Genomic DNA, 22,081 nt, shown 5'->3' with positions numbered 1-22,081 from the left:
GCCATCTTATTTCATGAAAATAACATCATTTTTTTGTTTAAAGACTGTTGTAAATACATCTTCCATTCACTGTTTTAATGCGCATTTAATACGCGATGCACGATATGCAGGCTTACTCGCGGGAATTACGCACGCTTCTTTGCGTGTTAAGAAATGCTGGTTATTAATGCGCAAGATTGTAACTATTACGCACTTTGCGGTCAACTGTGAGATATTGATTACCTCTATCATTTTTGTGTCTGCGTTTTTACAAATAATAATCCGCTGAAGTCTAGGAAAAGCTTCTTCAATGAAGTTGAACTACGCTGAAGGTACCAGAATGGAAAAAGAGGCTTGCCAATCTTCCACCAACAACATCCATGTATATAAGTGCTTCCCCCTTGTGCCGACTCAAACTGGGCTGAATGGAAGGGCTGAATGGAAGGGCCTCAACAGACTTAGAGCTGGTACTGGCCATGCAAAAAAGTGGGGTTATCTAAACCACCAAGATGCGACCTGCTTATGTGGAACTGAACCACAAACCATGGAACATCGATTGCAATGTCCTCTATTGGAGCAAGAATGCAAAGCTGAGGACCTTGCAGAGAACAATAATATTGCTAAGAGTTGTGTCCAGCTTTGGCTGAAACACAATAATCTAGCGTGTGTGGACATGCTAAGAGTAGAATGTTAAATTGAGGCCATAGGAAATGAGTGACTCATACCCAGGGCTCATAGCATGACCCAAACTGCTCTCAATTCCAGTCACATACCACAATCATGTCTCAAAATATGACCTTGAGTTGCCAAGTATGAGTTTTTGAACCCAAAGCATTCATAAGTCATTCGATGAATGTAGAAGCATGAGGTTATAGAACTGTCTATTGACAGATGAGCAAAATAATGTATTGGCCCATACTTACCCACCGCCTCCTATAACGGGTGTTATCCTAACGGTCTGTGGTACGCTATCGCCATTCTTCTTCTTTGTATGTAACATCCCTTCCCATACCTGAAACATAATGCAATACGAAAATACATTCTGAAATGATAATGTTTGCATTGACAAAATACGCATAAAACCCACTCCTAGTTGAGATAAGCTGTCAGCTTCACGTTAATAGGGCTTCATCCACCTGTTGGTCTGCTTCCAAAGCAAAAGCTTGGTGACGTCCTAAAAATGGAAGAGCTTTCATTTAATTGGATGCTGACTCCCTCCCTCCCTCCCTCCCTGTACCTTAAGTGTGAAATATTGAAAATTCCAACCCAAAAGATCAACTTTAATTGATATTCTCACCAGCTTTGTAAACACATAATCAGACTTTTTGATCTCCATAATGAAAAAAAACTTTCATTTACAAGTCATCTTCAACTTTTGGTTTGTTCCCTTAGCCTATCTTCCCATTGCAACTGTTCACTCAGGTTGCAATGGCGTTAACATAAGTGTAAAGAAAGTTGTTGTTTTAACTGACAACTTGCCCATCCATCCTTTGGATAGGTATTATCATTTTTAATTTTGGATGCAAATAATATCTGTTACAGAGACTGCCTTTTGAGGAGAGCGAGAGCAATCGCTCTCTACTGCTCTCCTTAAATCTGATATAGGAGAGTGATTTTTAGCTTTCCTAAGTTGACCATTATCTCCTTACATTCTACATTGTAAATGCTCTAAAACACTCTCCTTGAAGGCTCCAAAAGAGCCATTTAATGCTCTCCTGGAAATTCCAAAAGACATTCCCTGCTGTTAGGACTTATTTTCAACGAAATGTCTTTACCCAACAGTTAAGTAGTTTATAGCTGTTTCAAGTTTGGGCAAAAATTACCTATGCTTGTGTTTGTTTGTCCAAATGTGTGTTTCATTGATATATTTTTTACATGATGACACTGATGATTTGAGATGTACTATGATGATTGCATATTACCCATGGTCATTGCCCCATATTAATGCAATAGCCTCAAGATCATGTACAGTCTTATAACGGCACCTGTCCAATCATATCGATATCATAGGAACTGTGAATATATTAAATGTCAGCCTGGAAATTCAATTAATCCTTTGATACCTTACAATATAAATTAAACTTGAGTTTATTTTGTAATAGATAGAAATGATGGGGAAAGGAAAGTGATTTCTTGTGCACTGTGCCAAACTCAAAACATCTCTGCACACTTTACAAATTGTCGCTGACACTGACCATAAATCAATCCATAAATATTAACCATTTTTCCAAAGGCCTCGGACGGCCTAAAAACAACCTTAAATATGTGTGTCATTTGATAGTAGTGTATTTGTTTGTTTACCCAGGTTGGTCCGTGAGGGACACATGCTAATCCATGAGAAATCCATGGACTGTTCCAAGCTCATACAATAAAAAAGCCTGGATGGCTGTCCATGTTTGCCATGTGGGTACAGAGCTCGAAATCTGGTCTTCAAAAATTTGTAAGGGCCTAAACAAATTTAAAAGCAAGGGCCTGAATGCCTTCAGAAAGTCTGGCTTATGTATTTTGAGGCCTGGTGCATACACTGTACATAGCTTCATGTGGACTATATATTTGGACCCACTAAAATTGTGAAGGCCCCAAAAATATAAGATCAAGGCCCCATAGATCAAGGCCTAAATGACACTCAGAAATTCTGTCTTATTTCAAGGCCTGTGGGTACACAATGCACAGGTTTGAGAGGAGAGCATGTGTTTTATTTTGAACTGTATGAGCAGTTTGTGAATATTGTCTACAAGATTTGTTGTAAGGAGCTCTTGAAAAAATTTGCTGATGATAACATATACTTTTCAACTCATTAAATTTTGAAGCTATTTTTAATCAAATCTGTTACAAAATAAGACCAAAAAAAATTGCTTGCTTGTCCATAGACCACTCTTTATAGATAGCTCAATCAGTTGATGAAAGGTTGTTTTTTTTCTTTTTCATTTTTTTTTTACCATTCATGCATTCTCACTCGGGTCTACAACTGGCTAAGGACCGTAGGCACTCTCTGACACTTCAATTCTTGTACAAACTCATTTTGCAAATGCACAGTTCAAATACATAGATGTTTATTGCAAATTGATGAGATGTGATGCTGCAGGCGACCCCGGCATGTTATATTGTTATATCCGTCAGTGGAGAATATCAACTTCATGATTTGAGATACAGAAAAGAACTTTTCTGAGCTTCTTTGCGTCAGACAATTATTTTTTGATGGAATAATTCAAGATATTTGATGAAAATAGTAAAAAATAGTGTTTCCTAAAAAAAGTTTTTCGGTCGGAACATTTGGGATGGTCGGTCAGATGAGGAAAAGTAAACAATCTTGTTTTTTAGACCTGATGGTAGCATACTGGCGGATATTGCGCCCTTAAGCATTGACAAGGCCAAACTTAATACGATGTTTTTGTGCATGCTATTGATTATGAGCCCATCATTTAATGTCAAGTATTTTAGAGAAAACCGCTTGAAGCTATTGCTTTGATGAAATTATTTCAAGCCAAGAGTCAAGTCTAATTGGAGCAATGGCTGCTGTAAACTTGAGTGGCAGGGCAATAGGGTTTCATAATGGGATGGTTCATAGTCAGTACATCTAGACCAATGGCTGCTGTAAACTTGAGTGGCTGGGCAATAGGGTTTCATAATGGGATGGTTCATAGTCAGTACATCTAGACCAATGGCTGCTGTAAACTTGAGTGGCTGGGCAATAGGGTTTCATAATGGGATGGTTTACACACAGTACATCTAGACCAATGGCTGCTGTAAACTTGAGTGGCTGGGCAATAGGGTTTCATAATGGGATGGTTCATACACAGTACATCTAGACCAATGGCTGCTGTAAACTTGAGTGGCTGGACAATAGGGTTTCATAATGGGATGGTTCATACACAGTACATCTAGACCAATGGTTGCTGTAAACTTGAGTGGCAGGGCAATAGGGTTTCATAATGGGATAGTTTACACACAGTACATCTAGACCAATGGCTGCTGTAAACTTGAGTGGCAGGGCAATAGGGTTTCATAATGGGATGGTTCATACACAGTACATCTAGACCAATGGCTGCTGTAAACTTGAGTGGCAGGGCAATAGGGTTTCATAATGGGATGGTTCACACACAGTACATCTAGACCAATGGCTGCTGTAAACTTGAGTGGCTAGGCAATAGGGTTTCAAAATGGGATGGTTTATACACAGTACATCTAGACCAATGGCTGCTGTAAACTTGAGTGGCTGGGCAATAGGGTTTCATAATGGGATGGTTTACACACAGTACATCTAGACCAATGGCTGCTGTAAACTTGAGTGGCTAGGCAATAGAGTTTCATAATGGGATGGTTTATACACAGTACATCTAGACCAATGGCTGCTGTAAACTTGAGTGGCAGGGCAATATGGTTTCATAATGGGATGGTTCACACACAGTACATCTAGACCAATGGCTGCTGTAAACTTGAGTGGCAGGGCAATAGGGTTTCATAATGGGATGGTTTATACACAGTACATCTAGACCAATGGCTGCTGTAAACTTGAGTGGCTGGGCAATAGGGTTTCATAATGGGATGGTTCATACACAGTACATCTAGACCAATGGCTGCTGTAAACTTGAGTGGCTGGGCTATAGGGATTCATAATGGGATGGTTCACACACAGTACATCTAGACCAATGGCTGCTGTTAACTTGAGTGGCAAGGCAATAGGGTTTCATAATGGGATGGTTCACACACAGTACATCTAGACCAATGGCTGCTGTAAACTTGAGTGGCAGGGCAATAGGGTTTCATAATGGGATGGTTCATACACAGTACATCTAGACCAATGGCTGCTGTAAACTTGAGTGGCAAGGCAATAGGGTTTCATAATGGGATGGTTCACACACAGTACATCTAGACCAATGGCTGCTGTAAACTTGAGTGGCTGGGCAATAGGGTTTCATAATGGGATGGTTCACACACAGTACATCTAAACCAATGGCTGCTGTAAACTTGAGTGGCTGGGCAATAGGGATTCATAATGGGGTGGTTTACACACAGTACATCTAGACCAATGGCTGCTGTAAACTTGAGTGGCAAGGCAATAGGGTTTCATAATGGGATGGTTTACACACAGTACATCTAGACCGATGGCTGCTGTAAACTTGAGTGGCAAGGCAATAGGGTTTCATAATGGGATGGTTTACACACAGTACATCTAGACCAATGGCTGCTGTAAACTTGAGTGGCTGGGCAATAGGGTTTCATAATGGGATGGTTTACACACAGTACATCTAGACCAATGGCTGCTGTAAACTTGAGTGGCAGGGCAATAGGGTTTCATAATGGGATAGTTTACACACAGTACATCTAGACCAATGGCTGCTGTAAACTTGAGTGGCAGGGCAATAGGGTTTCATAATGGGATGGTTCACACACAGTACATCTAGACCAATGGCTGCTGTAAACTTGAGTGGCTGGGCAATAGGGTTTCATAATGGGATGGTTTACACACAGTACATCTAGACCAATGGCTGCTGTAAACTTGAGTGGCAAGGCAATAGGGTTTCATAATGGGATGGTTTACACACAGTACATCTAGACCGATGGCTGCTGTAAACTTGAGTGGCAGGGCAATAGGGTTTCATAATGGGATGGTTCACACACAGTACATCTAGACCAATGGCTGCTGTAAACTTGAGTGGCTGGGCAATAGGGTTTCATAATGGGATGGTTCACACACAGTACATCTAGACCAATGGCTGCTGTAAACTTGAGTGGCTGGGCAATAGGGATTCATAATGGGATGGTTCACACACAGTACATCTAGACCAATGGCTGCTGTAAACTTGAGTGGCAAGGCAATAGGGTTTCATAATGGGATGGTTTACACACAGTACATCTAGACCAATGGCTGCTGTAAACTTGAGTGGCTGGGCAATAGGGTTTCATAATGGGATGGTTCACACACAGTACATCTAGACCAATGGCTGCTGTAAACTTGAGTGGCAGGGCAATAGGGATTCATAATGGGATGGTTCACACACAGTACATCTAGACCAATGGCTGCTGTAAACTTGAGTGGCTGGGCAATATGGTTTCATAATGGGATGGTTCATACACAGTACATCTAGACCAATGGCTGCTGTAAACTTGAGTGGCAGGGCAATAGGGATTCATAATGGGATGGTTTACACACAGTACATCTAGACCAATGGCTGCTGTAAACTTGAGTGGCAGGGCAATAGGGATTCATAATGGGATGGTTCACACACAGTACATCTAGACCAATGGCTGCTGTAAACTTGAGTGGCTGGGCAATAGGGTTTCATAATGGGATGGTTCATACACAGTACATCTAGACCAATGGCTGCTGTAAACTTGAGTGGCTGGGCAATAGGGTTTCATAATGGGATGGTTCATACACAGTACATCTAGACCAATGGCTGCTGTAAACTTGAGTGGCAGGGCAATAGGGATTCATAATGGGATGATTTACACACAGTACATCTAGACCAATGGCTGCTGTAAACTTGAGTGGCAGGGCAATAGGGTTTCATAATGGGATGGTTTACACACAGTACATCTAGACCAATGGCTGCTGTAAACTTGAGTGGCAGGGCAATAGGGTTTCATAATGGGATGGTTCATACACAGTACATCTAGACCAATGGCTGCTGTAAACTTGAGTGGCTGGGCAATAGGGTTTCATAATGTGATGGTTCATACACAGTACATCTAGACCAATGGCTGCTGTAAACTTGAGTGGCAGGGCAATAGGGATTCATAATGGGATGGTTCACACACAGTACATCTAGACCAATGGCTGCTGTAAACTTGAGTGGCAAGGCAATAGGGTTTCATAATGGGATGGTTCATACACAGTACATCTAGACCAATGGCTGCTGTAAACTTGAGTGGCAGGGCAATAGGGTTTCATAATGGGATGGTTCATACACAGTACATCTAGACCAATGGATGCTGTAAACTTGAGTGGCTGGGCAATAGGGTTTCATATTGTGATGGTTCATACACAGTACATCTAGACCAATGGCTGCTGTAAACTTGAGTGGCAGGGCAATAGGGTTTCATAATGGGATAGTTCATAGTCAGTACATCTAGACCAATGGCTGCTGTAAACTTGAGTGGCTGGGCAATAGGGTTTCATAATGGGATGGTTCATACACAGTACATCTAGACCAATGGCTGCTGTAAACTTGAGTGGCTGTGCAATAGGGTTTCATAATGGGATGGTTTACACACAGTACATCTAGACCAATGGCTGCTGTAAACTTGAGTGGCTGGGCAATAGGGTTTCATAATGGGATGGTTCATACACAGTACATCTAGACCGATGGCTGCTGTAAACTTGAGTGGCAGGGCAATAGGGTTTCATAATGGGATGGTTCATACACAGTACATCTAGACCAATGGCTGCTGTAAACTTGAGTGGCAGGGCAATAGGGTTTCATAATGGGATGGTTCATACACAGTACATCTAGACCAATGGCTGCTGTAAACTTGAGTGGCTGGGAAATAGGGTTTCATAATGGGATGGTTCATACACAGTACATCTAGACCAATGGCTGCTGTAAACTTGAGTGGCTGGGCAATAGGGTTTCATAATGGGATGGTTCATACACAGTACATCTAGACCAATGGCTGCTGTAAACTTGAGTGGCAGGGCAATAGGGATTCATAATGGGATGATTTACACACAGTACATCTAGACCAATGGCTGCTGTAAACTTGAGTGGCAGGGCAATAGGGTTTCATAATGGGATGGTTTACACACAGTACATCTAGACCAATGGCTGCTGTAAACTTGAGTGGCTAGGCAATAGGGTTTCATAATGGGATGGTTTACACACAGTACATCTAGACCGATGGCTGCTGTAAACTTGAGTGGCTGGGCAATAGGGTTTCATAATGTGATGGTTCATACACAGTACATCTAGACCAATGGCTGCTGTAAACTTGAGTGGCAGGGCAATAGGGTTTCATAATGGGATGGTTCATACACAGTACATCTAGACCAATGGCTGCTGTAAACTTGAGTGGCTGGGCAATAGGGTTTCATAATGTGATGGTTCATACACAGTACATCTAGACCAATGGCTGCTGTAAACTTGAGTGGCAGGGCAATAGGGATACATAATGGGATGGTTCACACACAGTACATCTAGACCAATGGCTGCTGTAAACTTGAGTGGCAAGGCAATAGGGTTTCATAATGGGATGGTTCATACACAGTACATCTAGACCAATGGCTGCTGTAAACTTGAGTGGCAGGGCAATAGGGTTTCATAATGGGATGGTTCATACACAGTACATCTAGACCAATGGATGCTGTAAACTTGAGTGGCTGGGCAATAGGGTTTCATATTGTGATGGTTCATACACAGTACATCTAGACCAATGGCTGCTGTAAACTTGAGTGGCAGGGCAATAGGGTTTCATAATGGGATAGTTCATAGTCAGTACATCTAGACCAATGGCTGCTGTAAACTTGAGTGGCTGGGCAATAGGGTTTCATAATGGGATGGTTCATACACAGTACATCTAGACCAATGGCTGCTGTAAACTTGAGTGGCTGTGCAATAGGGTTTCATAATGGGATGGTTTACACACAGTACATCTAGACCAATGGCTGCTGTAAACTTGAGTGGCTGGGCAATAGGGTTTCATAATGGGATGGTTCATACACAGTACATCTAGACCGATGGCTGATGTAAACTTGAGTGGCAGGGCAATAGGGTTTTATAATGGGATGGTTCATACACAGTACATCTAGACCAATGGCTGCTGTAAACTTGAGTGGCAGGGCAATACGGGGTTTCATAATGGGATGGTTCATACACAGTACATCTAGACCAATGGCTGCTGTAAACTTGAGTGGCTGGGCAATAGGGTTTCATAATGGGATGGTTCACACACAGTACATCTAGACCAATGGCTGCTGTAAACTTGAGTGGCTGGGCAATATGGTTTCATAATGGGATGGTTCATACACAGTACATCTAGACCAATGGCTGCTGTAAACTTGAGTGGCTGGGCAATAGGGTTTCATAATGGGATGGTTCATACACAGTACATCTAGACCAATGGCTGCTGTAAACTTGAGTGGCTGGGCAATAGGGTTTCATAATGGGATGGTTTACACACAGTAAATCTAGACCAGATTGACTTGGATTTTCTTAGGTCTGGATTAAAAATGTGGTTTTTTTTCAAGGATTTGGGGCAGATATGCTCTGACAAGTTGCTGTGAATGATCCATCCACATAAGGTTGGTAACATGCAGCCCACATTATTAGTAACTTGCTGTGGATGTTAAACTGTGAACAAAAATTGCCAGAATTTGAAAGTGCCGTTTTGAATCATTTAACTTCTGTTCACCACTAATAACAGTCTATAATATACTAGCTAGGCCCCGGGAGCTAGGCTCTGTGTTGTAGAATGAGGCTCTTCAATACTTGAATATTCCAAGGAGAGTAAGGATGGCTGCTCTAATAAAGCTCCTTTTTAAATTTTACCAGCTCCTGCCTGGTGAATTGAATATATGAATACAAAAGCCACCCAAGTCCATACTTTGGCCAAATTGAGTTAAGCATGGGAAATTGTTGCTATACATAGGCCTGTCATATGTATGAAAGAACAACTCAAATTCATCCTCTGTGTCTATTGAGCATGTGAAAAATAGCATGTATGAAAGAATCACCCAATTCCATGGTTTGAGTCTTGTAACACATTGATTAAAATCCAGTATGTATAAAAGTCCACTTGTAACACATTCATTGCTAGAGAGTGACTTTTGAAGAAAAAAAATGGGTTTAATAAAGGAAAGTGTGTGGTTTATATTACATGGCAGAATGCTTATCAACACTATATATACCTGTGTGCTTTAATTTGTATTATCTTACTAGTGGTAATCTCAATCTAACATTGTTGTCTTTGTATATGATTCAAAAAACCACCCAAGTCCAAAATTTAAAATGAACCCCACGAAGTCCCTGAAATGCTAATCGTCATACCTAATACAGGTTAATCCACTCATTTGCACGTAAAACTTACCATATTGAACAGGTAATTCTAACTGAAGGAATTAAAATGATACACAGGTTTTTCTCTCAAAATCACTTCCCATGGACTTGGGTGGCTTTTGTATTCATGTATTCAATTGCTTGTCTTTATTTTGTCTTGGTTATTGGTCAAAACACAGCTCTTCCAACATTTCCTTAGTTTGCCACTTTCTAGCTCATGTCCTACACAAACCACAGCTTAATGCAATTGTCCTAAAAAATATTACCAATCCACTTGAATCATGTCTTCAAGAAGCACACCATCCTACATCTCTAAAGTAGTATGTCCCTAAAGACTGCAAAATTATGCATGGAAAAATCTTCTCTACAAAATTGTGCTATCTAAAACTGTACTTTGAGTATTCCAATAGCACTTTGATTGTTGAATCAGCTTCTTACTCTGGTAGCAATCCACCCATGTTCTACTTCCCACCCTCTATAACAAACTCTTCAATTCTAACTCAAATACAAGAAACAGTTTGAATAGCACAAGTCATAAACCTCAAATTCCTCTTTAAATGTAGTCATTACGTTCAGAAACAACAAGTGTACACCCACCCAGTACCTACCTATGTTTATTTTGTCAACAGTAAATCATGGCTCGACCATGCTCATCTACCAACTGTCAAACAACATCATCTGCTGGGATATAACTCTTAAGCATCAATGTTGTTTGCATGCTCATTAAAATGAGGATTCTGTGAATGCTCAATGAGGATTATCTGCTAGCTTAACCTTAACGGCCTAAGGGCTTTTTGGTGATGGGAAGGGAAAGAAGGAAGGAATAAAGAGAGAAAACAAAGGAAGAAGTTGTTTGTTCTAGGTGGGATTCGAACCCGAGACTCTTTGCCTGCCAAGCACTGGGTCAGCGACACTTTGTTGAGTTTCGCTGGCCAGTGAAACCGTGCCTATATATCACTTAGGGTGATTGTGTCATCACACCACGTGGGATGCACGCACGAACAGCGCAAATATATATCAAGTAGTATTTTGTAGTACCTGGTACGGTTAGGGTTAAGTTGACTCCTTTATCATGCAACAGAAAGATGTGCACATCGATGAAATGTCATGAGGATTTCAAATAATCGCAAAAGCTTTCAGGATTTCCAATATGGGTCAATTGGGCATTTTAAGCATTTTGTTGCTAAAATGCATCGAAAATTGTGAAAATAATTCACATATTTATTACATCATCCAAAATTAGGCTACTTGCGGAGTGTTCCTACTGCCTGGTACTGCAAATCACTGCACTATGACACTTCTGCTATCATTGCCAGCAAACTGAAAAGTGTTTATGAAAAAGGGTCAAGTACCTACATTGCCTCTTGATAAAACTCAGGTACTTTTTCCCGTTCCTCCCTTGGGGAAATACTTTTTCTTTGGACACTGCTCTTGACATCTGTATGTACACTGGCTACCAGGTAACTGAGGCTCCTAATGTCACAAAAACACTCCACTAGACTAGACTGGCTACCAGGAAACAGAGGCACCTACCCCTAATCTCACACACTAGACTACACTGACTACCAGGAAACACAGGCACCTACTCCTAATCTCACAAAAACACACCACTAGTTTTTTTAGTAAATTTTTTTTAAATTTAATGAATTAAGAAAATGTTGCCTGATGAAACAAAGCTCAATCCAAATCCTTTACTTGGACCTACCCCCATAAGAATACTACAATTGTAATGAATTGAAGTTGACGACAAAATAAAACATATTTCTCCAATCAAAGACAAACCCAGATATTATCCTTACATGGATTCTATTTCTACCTGGATGCAGTACCTTATAAAGCCATCAAATCAGTCAGCAGTTTTCCTTCCCTCCCATCCAATATTTCAATCCTTTTTTAACTCATATAGAGCTGTATGAATTTCAGTTGGCAATATTACCATATATCAAACTCTCTTCATGATTTTCCAATAAGACCTAAACTTTTTATACTTAAAAAAACAGCAAATAAAAACTAAATAGCCCAAGAGCTGTGCAATGAAATGCCTACAGCTATGGACAAGATATTACTGCATACACGGCAGGTCCTTGAAGGTCACATTTGATGATGTCATCTTGTCTTATTTTTATTAAGTATATTTATATTAGTATGCGGAAGCTGCTAGGTGAAAAATATTTTCCCAAGGTGAATAAAGACTGTGGGACACACACCCACACATTTGCCATCCTGTGCCAGCTATTATGGACATCGTGTCAAACGAGGAGGCCAAAATGCCACATTTTGTGTGCGTAAAGCTGCGTATTATACACAGCACAAAATATGTGGTCTGTATGCACAATATTGGATGTTATATGTCTAAAATGCATTTGGCATGAAATTGCGACCTAATGCAGACCCCTGCAAACTGAGGAAGGTGCTCGTTTGCAGGTAGGTCCGCAGTTTAAATGTGACACTCATCAAGATCAATAACATCAGTTTGTAAAAGGCTTAGCGACCGCAAGCAGAAAGCTCACATAAGGGAACATTTTTGTTGTGAGAACAGTCATAAATTCATCAATGTGAACAATCTTGTGTGTGTCCTTGTTTGCAGGCGCACACCTATACACCAATACCGGTATGACATGTCAACCAGGGACCAAAAAATTGAGGATGGGAAAATTAATATTAATCCGTATACCCAATCAGTCTGCATCCAGTCAACTGAAGACTACCCTTATATATGGGACTTACTGTTAAACACATTTTCTTTTCTTTTTTTACAATTTTATGAAGTAGGTGGCAGACTGTGTAGGATTCCTCATTTTTCTTTTAAATTCATTCCACCCTGCTGTCACTGTGCTCCAAAACGAAAGAAACCGCCAACCACAGTGAAATTCAATTAATAAAGAGTTCCAGGATCACATGATACACATATTTCTCATCTGTTGCTCGTCAATATCCCAGGTTATTGAATTGCATCTCTCTAGTGTACGTACAAGCAAAGGCCAATTCCTTGCGGGGTCAGATAATGTCGAACAAGACAGAAAAACAAAAGCTCACATTGGGCTATTCCATTTGAAATCCACACTACCCCTGTGGAAGATTTTGGAAATATCTTCCACAGGGGAGTATGTTTTTCAAATGTAATTGAACTAGATAATCATTTTGAAACCCATACTCCCTCTGTATTATGGCTTTACCTATATCTTCCACAACTGGAGTGAGTATTTCAAATGTAAGTTACCCAATTGTCTCTTCTATTCAAAACTTATACTCCCTCTGTGGCAGACTTTAGCTAAATCTTCCACAGGGGTAGTGTGGATTTTAAATGGAATAGCCCATTGCAATAGGAGCGCACAAATGTTGAGAAAAATCGAAGCGCAAATAAAATGTCCCCAAAGCACTAGAGAATTGGCCTTTATTGATACGAACTTAATTTTCCAGGTTTATGTGTTGTAAATCTTAAAGGTACTAAAGTGTGTTTCATCTCACGTTGAGAGTAATGCCATCTAGATAACCTAATCCTGTGGGGCGTATACACACATAAGGCACGTTCAGACCCGAATTATTACTCGAGTTAAATTTTTTACAACCCGTGATAAAATACCACAAACTCGACTGATTGTCCATACATAGCTTACCCCGACCTTTTAACACGACCTGCTGACGTGAATTTACCACGACCATTTTGTACCCAGGGATAATTTCCGGAAGTAGCGCGCAGGTTCTAAAAGTAAATATGCAGTCCGATTGTAAACCAATTTCATTCGAGTAAAATTCGCAACGGAAAATGGAAAACGTGATGCAAAACATTCTAAAAGAATTTGATTTAACTGTTGACAAAATATTTTACCAAAATGTTTGCCCAAATATAATGTTTTAAAAACGTATTCATGATCTTTATATAACCCGACATTTAAATGCTATTAAAAAGTTTTGTATAACATGTATTTGCAGGGTCATTAGGCCTACACTCTTCAGCGAAGAAAAAAACGCACGCCTTGATTCATGTAAAGTAGTTTAGAGCAAGAACTGACTGAACGCCGATGGTTAATTTGTAGTGAGGTCAAATCTGCAGATGTTTACCTCGACTGTTACCTCTAGTGCGATCCACACAGGCATCAACCTCGACTGCTCCGTCGGTTAAGGATTTACCTCTGACTTTTTCAGAGGTAAATCAGTCGGGTTAAGGTCGGGATAAGCTGCCCCGACTACTGTCCAGATGGGCACAAACTCGACATTTATCACGAGCTTACCCCGACTGGGCACTTTACTCGAGGTAAATACCCCTTTACTCGAGTAAAATACCCTACGTCTGAACACGGCTATAATAGAAGAGTGATTTGTCTGTACCAAGGCAATGCAACTGCGTAAACGCACTGAATCAAATCTGCCACTGCAAAATCCAACAAAATCCGGCGCTACTCTCAACTGGAGACGAGACACACTATTTCAAATAGTGATCTCAGTGAAAGTGTCCAAATATATGCAATTATTAGGAATAGCTTTAAAGTGAAGGACAAGTGTAAGGTATTTTATTCTAATGAAAAATGGACAAAAAGGAATTAAAATGGCAGTGCTTAGAAAAACGATGAGGCTCTATTTAATTAACCATTGCACTAAGTGCCTGTGTGCATCCCTCCAACATGGACTGAAATTCAATTATTCTCATCATCAACTTACCGTAATTATTAACCAAGTACCCTGAATCATCACATTCCTAGTATACTTGGTTGTGAAGTTCAGTTGTGAGTGATAATGCCAATTTTCTCATTTATTTGATTGCTTTTAGCTCCCTTATATATTGTCTGTATTTCAATTACACAATGGCTGCCTTAACCTTTGACCTGATAAGCTCGGATTATGTCACATTTATTATTGCTGTTGTTGGATTCAAGAACATTTTTTTCACATCATGTGATATTTAATAACAAGCCAGTTTTTAATTAAACAATTAAAATTTAATCCTCTAAGTTAATTCCATCTAATTAGGTCAATTGTATAGGAAACAATGTTTGACAAAATATTGCACATAAACATACTGCTATATGAGCAAACATTGAAGAAAGTTAAAAATGCACATTTTGTTTCAAAGTAATTTGATTTAAAAAAACAATATTTCACATTCCTAGTATCGGTTTTCTATCAAATTCAAGATAGTGCTCCTGTAGAAAGGAGGGATCTACAACTACACTACTACTACTACTTATGGCGGCACCCACGGAAACATGTGGAACATGATATTTTTGCGGCAAATACAACAAAATAACATGGATCCATAAGTGCATCATCAAACAAGAATCTGATGCAATTAGTTAAATTCTAATTAGGCAATAAACTGGATGGAAGTTTGAGTGATAATAGGTTTTGTCCATGCAATTTAGCTTAAGCTTACTCACACAATATGGCATGGAAATTGGTGTATTTTTGTCCATTTTTTGTTTAAAAATGGGAAGGGGGGCATTTATTACAGGGTCACGTTCAACTCGTCACTAACCTTGCCTTTCCTAAGTTGTGTAAAGATAGTGTCCATCAGTTCTGCCTTGTTTTTATCTCCCCGTGGAAGATCCGATTCTTTACCTAACACTTCTTCACTTGAATACCCTGGATGGCAAAAACAAAGCAACAGAGTAATATTATGTCATGCTACTATTAATAAACCATTTTGTACATTCATTCATTATCTCTGTTCATATCTTAAAATTATATGAGATCCACACCATATTTGGGCTCAAAATGCCCAAATGTCTTTGAACCACAAATAAGCTTATGGTATCAACATAAAATATGGGAACACCAAAAGCATTTTGGTTAAACACCCTGAGGAGAAGAAGTAAAATATGTAGCTCAAATTAGCAATTGTCTGAGCTATACTAAATCAAACCTTCCTTATTGTTTTGATACCTATTTTGTCATCCACTGCTAGATGGATATCTTCTTAGTTACATGCATGTTAAAATTGACTTATATACCTTAACCCTAACCGCCTAAGGGCTTTTTGGCGACGGGAAGGGAAAGAAGGAAAGAATAAAGAGAGAAAAGAAGGAAAGAAGTTGTTTGCTCTGGGTGGGATTTGAACCTGAGACCCCTCGCATGCCAAGCACTCGGTCGGCGACACTTTGCCACGGGTCTTGGGCTTCGCTGGCCAGCGAAACCGTGTCTATATATCACTTATGCACTTATCAAGTCTTTCCCCGGCCCTGGGGGACCCGGGACATAGCGGGGAACATGCCGGGACGTAGCCGGGGTGTACATTAAATCATTGTTTCGCAGGCGGGAAGTTAGCCGGACTTGGCCGGGATGTACAGTAGATCGGCCTCGCTATGCCGGGCCAATCATTCATGTTAGCGGGGGCTTTTGCCGGGGTGTACAATTTTTTCCCCCGCACTGCCGGGACATAGCTGAGACTTTCACAAAGAAGTCACACCATTAAAAAACATCAGTATACCAAGAACGGCCGATTTTGCATACTCTTCTGTAATGCGCTATTTTCACGATTGTGGCGCTACAAAGCAAACTGAGGAGTGGGGTGATTACTTGTTTTTAGTAACCAATATTATATTAAAACCAATTTCATGCATCTATAAATGAAAGTCTACTTTTTTTTAAACACTTTATTTTGTTTAAATCCTTATGCGCCTGCATGTAAATTAAGGCTCAAACATGTTGATGTCTTTAAAATTATCGGCATGCACTATTAAATCAGCCGTGTCGAGTACGATCACTGCTATCCAAATAATCCAATCGATCTTTTTTATTAGGCCTATAATGTTGTTCATTCAATAATCGACACGGGTATACCTCGCTGCAAACTTTAGCACATGCTATTAAAGTTGTTGACCTCTCTCCCGCTACTGACGAAATGCAATAATATTGCCCTAAAAAGTTGAATTAACTTTGAACTTTTCTTCTTCTTTTTATCTATGCCCGTGCAACAGGGCATAGATATTGTATTTGTTGTGTTCAGTCTTCTCCTTCTTCTTCGCCTTCTCGCACTTAACCCCAAACAAATAAAGAAATTTCCGTATTATATACCGTATAAACTCTGCAAGATAGGCCGGGGCATAGCTGGTATTGTACATTGTTTTAACGCAAGTCCCAGCCCATGGGGTTGGGGATTGTGCCGGGATTGTCACACTGTAGCCCGGCTAGCGGCAAAATGTACTTCCCCAGCTAAGTCCCCGCTAGTCCCGGGTCCCCCAGGGCCGGGAAAGACTTGATAAGTGCATTAGGGCGATTGCGTCAGCACACCACGTGGGATGCATGCACGAACAGCGCATATATCAAGTAGTATTTTGTAGTATACCGTCCTGTTAGGGTTAAGGAAGCCTATACTGAGTTTCGATAGTGGTAACCTAACCCTAACCGCCTAAGGGCTTTTTGGCGACGGGAAGGGAAAGAATAAAGAGAGAAAAGAAGGAAAGAAGTTGTTTGCTCTGGGTGGGATTCAACCCGAGACCCTCGCATGCCAGGCACTGGGTCGGCGACACTTTGCCACGGGTCTTGGGCTTCGCTGGCCAGCGAAACTGCCTTATATATCACTTAGGGCGATTGCGCCAGCACACCACGTGGATGCATGCACGAACAGCGATATATCAAGTAGTATTTTTGTAGTATACCGTCCTGTTAGGGTTAAGGAAGCCTATACTGAGTTTCGATAGTGGTAACCTAACCCCTAACCGCCTAAGGGCTTTTTAGGCGACGGAAGGGAAAGAATAAAGAGAGAAAAGAAGGAAAGAAGTTGTTTGCTCTGGGTGGGATTCGAACCCGAGACCCCTCGCATGCCAGGGACTGGGTCGGCGACACTTTGCCACGGGTCTTGGGCTTCACTGGCCAGCGAAACCGTGCCTATATATCACTTAGGGCGATTGCGTCATCACACCACGTGGGATGCATGCACGAACAGCGCATATATCAAGTAGTAGTTTGTAGTATACCGTCCTGTTAGGGTTAAGTTGTGCTCTTGGGTTTACTTATGTGTAGGTATGGGTCACTACTTTGGATAGCTACATGGATATAGTGGACTAGTTCTCTGCATTGAAAGATAATGGAGTGAAATGGGGATGTAGTGAAATGGAAAGCAAAGATTGACTTGATGCGCAGGTGTACACCTGTTGGTTACCAACCCTGCTTGTATCATCGTCTTCATCCTCACCAACCATATCACATGGTATAATGTGACATGGTTGCAATGTAAGCTTTCAGTTTAAGCCAAGTATTGACTTAGTTTGATGGCATACAGCAACTCTGAAATGTATGCTATCAACTAATCTAGCTTGGATGGTGTACAGGGTGATTTAAAATGAACTGAACCCAACTTAACCCATTTTTTATATATTTTCGCGGAGATTGTACATATCAAAAAACTGTCATAGAAAGCAGTGATAAGTGTTCTGTAGTAGAAATTTTGAATTTTGATAATAAGTGGTTTTAGTCAGAAGATATCGCATTTTCAATTTATCATCGCATTTTTAGACCAACGCATGGAACTAAGCTTATCCATGTCTCTACTGCAGTAACAAAATTGGTGTGTTTTATAAAATGTACTTTTCTTCAAAACCATTTGAGTTGTAAAGACATGATATTTTCACCAATAATAGGAAACATACTATCCTGTACAAACACAAATTATTTCAATGTCGGTAAGTATTTAATTTTAATTTTTGAATTTGGGTACAGTTCATTTTAAATCACCCTGTATGGTACCATAGACTGTTTACAGAGAGAAGCAAAATGTCACTTTGTATTAATGTACTAGTAGATTTAGACCAAAGATATGTGTGATGCAATATATTACTGTCTGTTCAATTAGCTTAGATTCTTGAATTTTTAAGATATTTGAAAAAATGAAAAATTGTGGCGAAAGTCATCAAAGAAAAGTGTTAGCACAGCCTTAGACCCAACGTGATTTATACTTTTCAAATTCCAAAGTTCAATTTAAAACCCCATTTGTATTCAATTTTGCCCCATTTTAGGCAGTTACTTGGGTCCACCAAAAGGGTTCGCGACCTTTTTACAAATCGAGTGGGACGGTACATTCTCAACTTAGGGCATAGACCATATCCAATTTAGCAAAACAATCTGTCCACCAATCTGTCCTGCCATTTCAATTGTTATACCGTTCCGGTTATTGGATAGGTTCTATAGGTGATGATGGTCCACCGGTTTTTGTTACACGAAATTATATGGCGCGATTACGTTTAATGCATAACATTATTCTGAGCATTATTTATTTTCCTAAACAATGACATTAAAATTATGGATTTCGTTTTTATTTCAATGGTTTACAATGTAAATTGAGTTTTGTTTAATACCACCATTCCTTCCCAAGAATATCAGCATTCGCTTGACATTTTCAGATACAGTGACTTTACAAGAATTGTTTTCTGTAACCTGATTGTTTTAAATAATATTTTCTGTCACAAAAGTTCTTTTGTTTCACAGTTTTTTCAGTTTGTATTCAACAAACAAAACGAAATAACAAATTGAAAATAAATGTGTAGTTTTATAATAGGCCTATTATAGGCCTATACCTTCTCAGAGCCATTCTCAGACCCATTCGCACAATAAATAAATAAATAAATAAATAAATAAATAAATAAATAAATAAATAAATAAATAAATAAATAAATAAATAAATAAATAAATAAGCAAGGAATGTATTTATATAAGCTGGGCCTATTTTAGAAAACCTTAGTTCATAAATAATAACGTAATGTTTCAACAGTAGGGTTTCAACACAAATTATGCATAGGCCTACTGGCAAATATTTTGCTGGACAATACTTCCTGATGCGGATGGTCGAATAAATACTATCTCTGCACATTGTGACATTCGTCCCCATCGCTCTAAATGGATTGATTCAAAAAGTTTATGGTACCCGACGTTCTCTACGGCTTTTTATGAAAATATCGCGGAAAAGACCAAAATTGAATACAAATGGGGTTTTAAATTGAACTTAAGAATTTGAAAAGTATAAATCACGTTAGGTCTAAGGCTGTGCTAACAATTTTCTTTGATGACTTTGACCACAATTTTTATTTTTTCAAATATCTTAAAAATTCAAGAATCTAAGCTAATTGAACAGACAGTAGACTCATTGTAATGCACACTAGCAAATTGGGAACAAACTTACATTAACTATACAATGTTATTAAGACAGCGAGTGCTAAGATTTACTCAGTGCCAAATTAACTACTGCATTGATGCTTACATGGAAAGAAAGGAAACAGAGACAAGATTTGCTGAGCTTACGTGAGATGCATTGGGCTATTCCACTTGAAATCCATATACCCTCTATGGAAGACATGACCTTAATCTCAAACACAGGGAGTGTGAATTTCAAAGGGGGGTGCGGTGTACCTAAATGGGTGACTCCATTTGAAATCTATACTCCATGTGTGGGAGATTAAGGTCATATCTTCCATAGGGGGTATATGGATTTCATTTCAAATAGCCCATTGTGTAGGTGGTTTCACACAGCCCCCCGGGGTCAAAGTAGGGGGCGGCAAAAACGAAGGGCGGCGGTAGAAAAAGGCGGCAAAAACAGGGCTGCAAAACGACGCCAAGGCCAAAACGAATTAGCTAATAAAAAGGGCGCAAAAAATTGAAAAAGCATATAAAAATTTTTAAAAGGTAGCTTTTAGGGCGCTAGCGCCTAAAATCCTTTTTTTTTTTTTTTTTACTCTTCACTTTTTCAAACAACCGTGAAAAATATTGGGTCAACCTTTTCGGGCTGTTAAGGAAGGGGCGGCAAAATTGTTTCTTCTTCAGCCCCCCGGGGTTGGGGCGGCCACGGTACGCCACTGGACTTGATGCGCAGGTGTGCACCTGTTGGTTACCAACCCTGCTTGTATCATCCTCATCAACCATATCACATGGTATAATGTGACATGGTTGCAATGTAAGCTTTCAGTTTAAGCCAAGTATTGACTTAGTTTGATGGCATACAGCAACTCTGAAATGTATGCTATCAACTAATCTAGCTTGGATGGTGTACAGGGTGATTTAAAATGAACTGAACCCAACTTAACCCATTTTTTATATATATTTTTGCGGAGATTGTACATATCAAAAAACTGTCATAGAAAGCAGTGATAAGTGTTCTGTAGTAGAAATTGTGAATTTTGATAATAAGTGGTTTTAGTCAGAAGATATCGCATTTTCAATTTATCATCGCATTTTTAGACCAACGCATGGAACTAAGCTTATCCATGTTATCTACTGCAGTAACAAAATTGGTATGTTTTATAAAATGTACTTTTCTTCAAAACCATTTGAGGTAAAGACATGATATTTTCACCAATAATAGTAAACATACTATCCTGTTACAGCTTACAAACACAAATTATTTCAATGTCGGTAAGTATTTTATTTTAATTATTGAATTTGGGTACAGTTCATTTTAAATCACCCTGTATGGTACCATAGACTGTTTACAGAGAGAAGCAAAATGTCACTTTGTATTAATGTACTAGTAGATTTAGACCAAAGATATGTGTGATGCAATATATTAGACTCATTGTAATGCACACTAGCAAATTGGGAACAAACTTACATTAACTATACAATGTTATTAAGAGAGCGAGTGCTAAGATTTACTCAGTGCCAAATTAACTACTGCATTGATGCTTACATGCAATGAAAGGAAACAGAGATGAGATTTGCTGAGCTTACGTGAGATGCATTGGGCTATTCCACTTGAAATCCACACCCCCTATGGAAGACATGACCTTAATCTCAAACACAGGCAAGGCTTATATTAACCAGGCTCTTTTTACCCCATGGTTGCCAAGTTTTGGCTCCTGGTGTGTCCAATATTTTACACTACAAACTATAGGACCAGGGGCCATCTTTGGGACCAGAAGCAAATTTTAGCTCCTGGTCCTGGCATACTTAACATAAGGCCTGAACACAGGGAGTGTGAATTTCAAGGGGGGGTGTACCTAAAAGGGTGACTCCATTTGAAATCTATACTCCATGTGTGGGAGATTAAGGTCATATCTTCCATAGGGGGTATGTGGATTTCATTTCAAATAGCCCATTGTGTAGGTGGTTTCACACACACATGTTGCAACCTAATGTTAACTAGCTATCAACTTAAATCTGACACACTTTGTCATCACTAATGT

General features: G+C 39.7%; 1 protein-coding gene across 3 annotated transcripts in view; it reads right to left on the bottom strand.

The window, feature by feature from the left end:
• The window catches only part of LOC140171873 (high affinity cAMP-specific and IBMX-insensitive 3',5'-cyclic phosphodiesterase 8B-like), a 153,415-nt gene that overhangs the window by 57,102 nt on the left and 74,232 nt on the right, over positions 1-22,081 (bottom strand). For all 3 annotated transcript variants that reach the window (XR_011861655.1, XR_011861656.1, XM_072195212.1), the window contains exons 8-9: positions 15,448-15,554; positions 903-991 (exon numbers count right to left, since the gene is read on the bottom strand). Coding sequence is in view for 1 of the 3 variants with exons in the window: in XM_072195212.1 (XP_072051313.1) it covers positions 903-991; positions 15,448-15,554 (196 nt within the window). In the remaining 2 variants the exon portion in view is untranslated. The remainder of the gene's footprint in view (positions 1-902; positions 992-15,447; positions 15,555-22,081) is intronic.

The sequence above is a fragment of the Amphiura filiformis genome, chromosome 15, assembly GCF_039555335.1.
Source record: "Amphiura filiformis chromosome 15, Afil_fr2py, whole genome shotgun sequence".
In the NCBI taxonomy this organism is placed as follows: Eukaryota; Metazoa; Echinodermata; class Ophiuroidea; order Amphilepidida; family Amphiuridae; genus Amphiura; species Amphiura filiformis.
The sequence above is the reverse complement of the archived record's forward strand: the minus strand, read 5'-3'. Positions and strand labels throughout refer to the sequence as shown.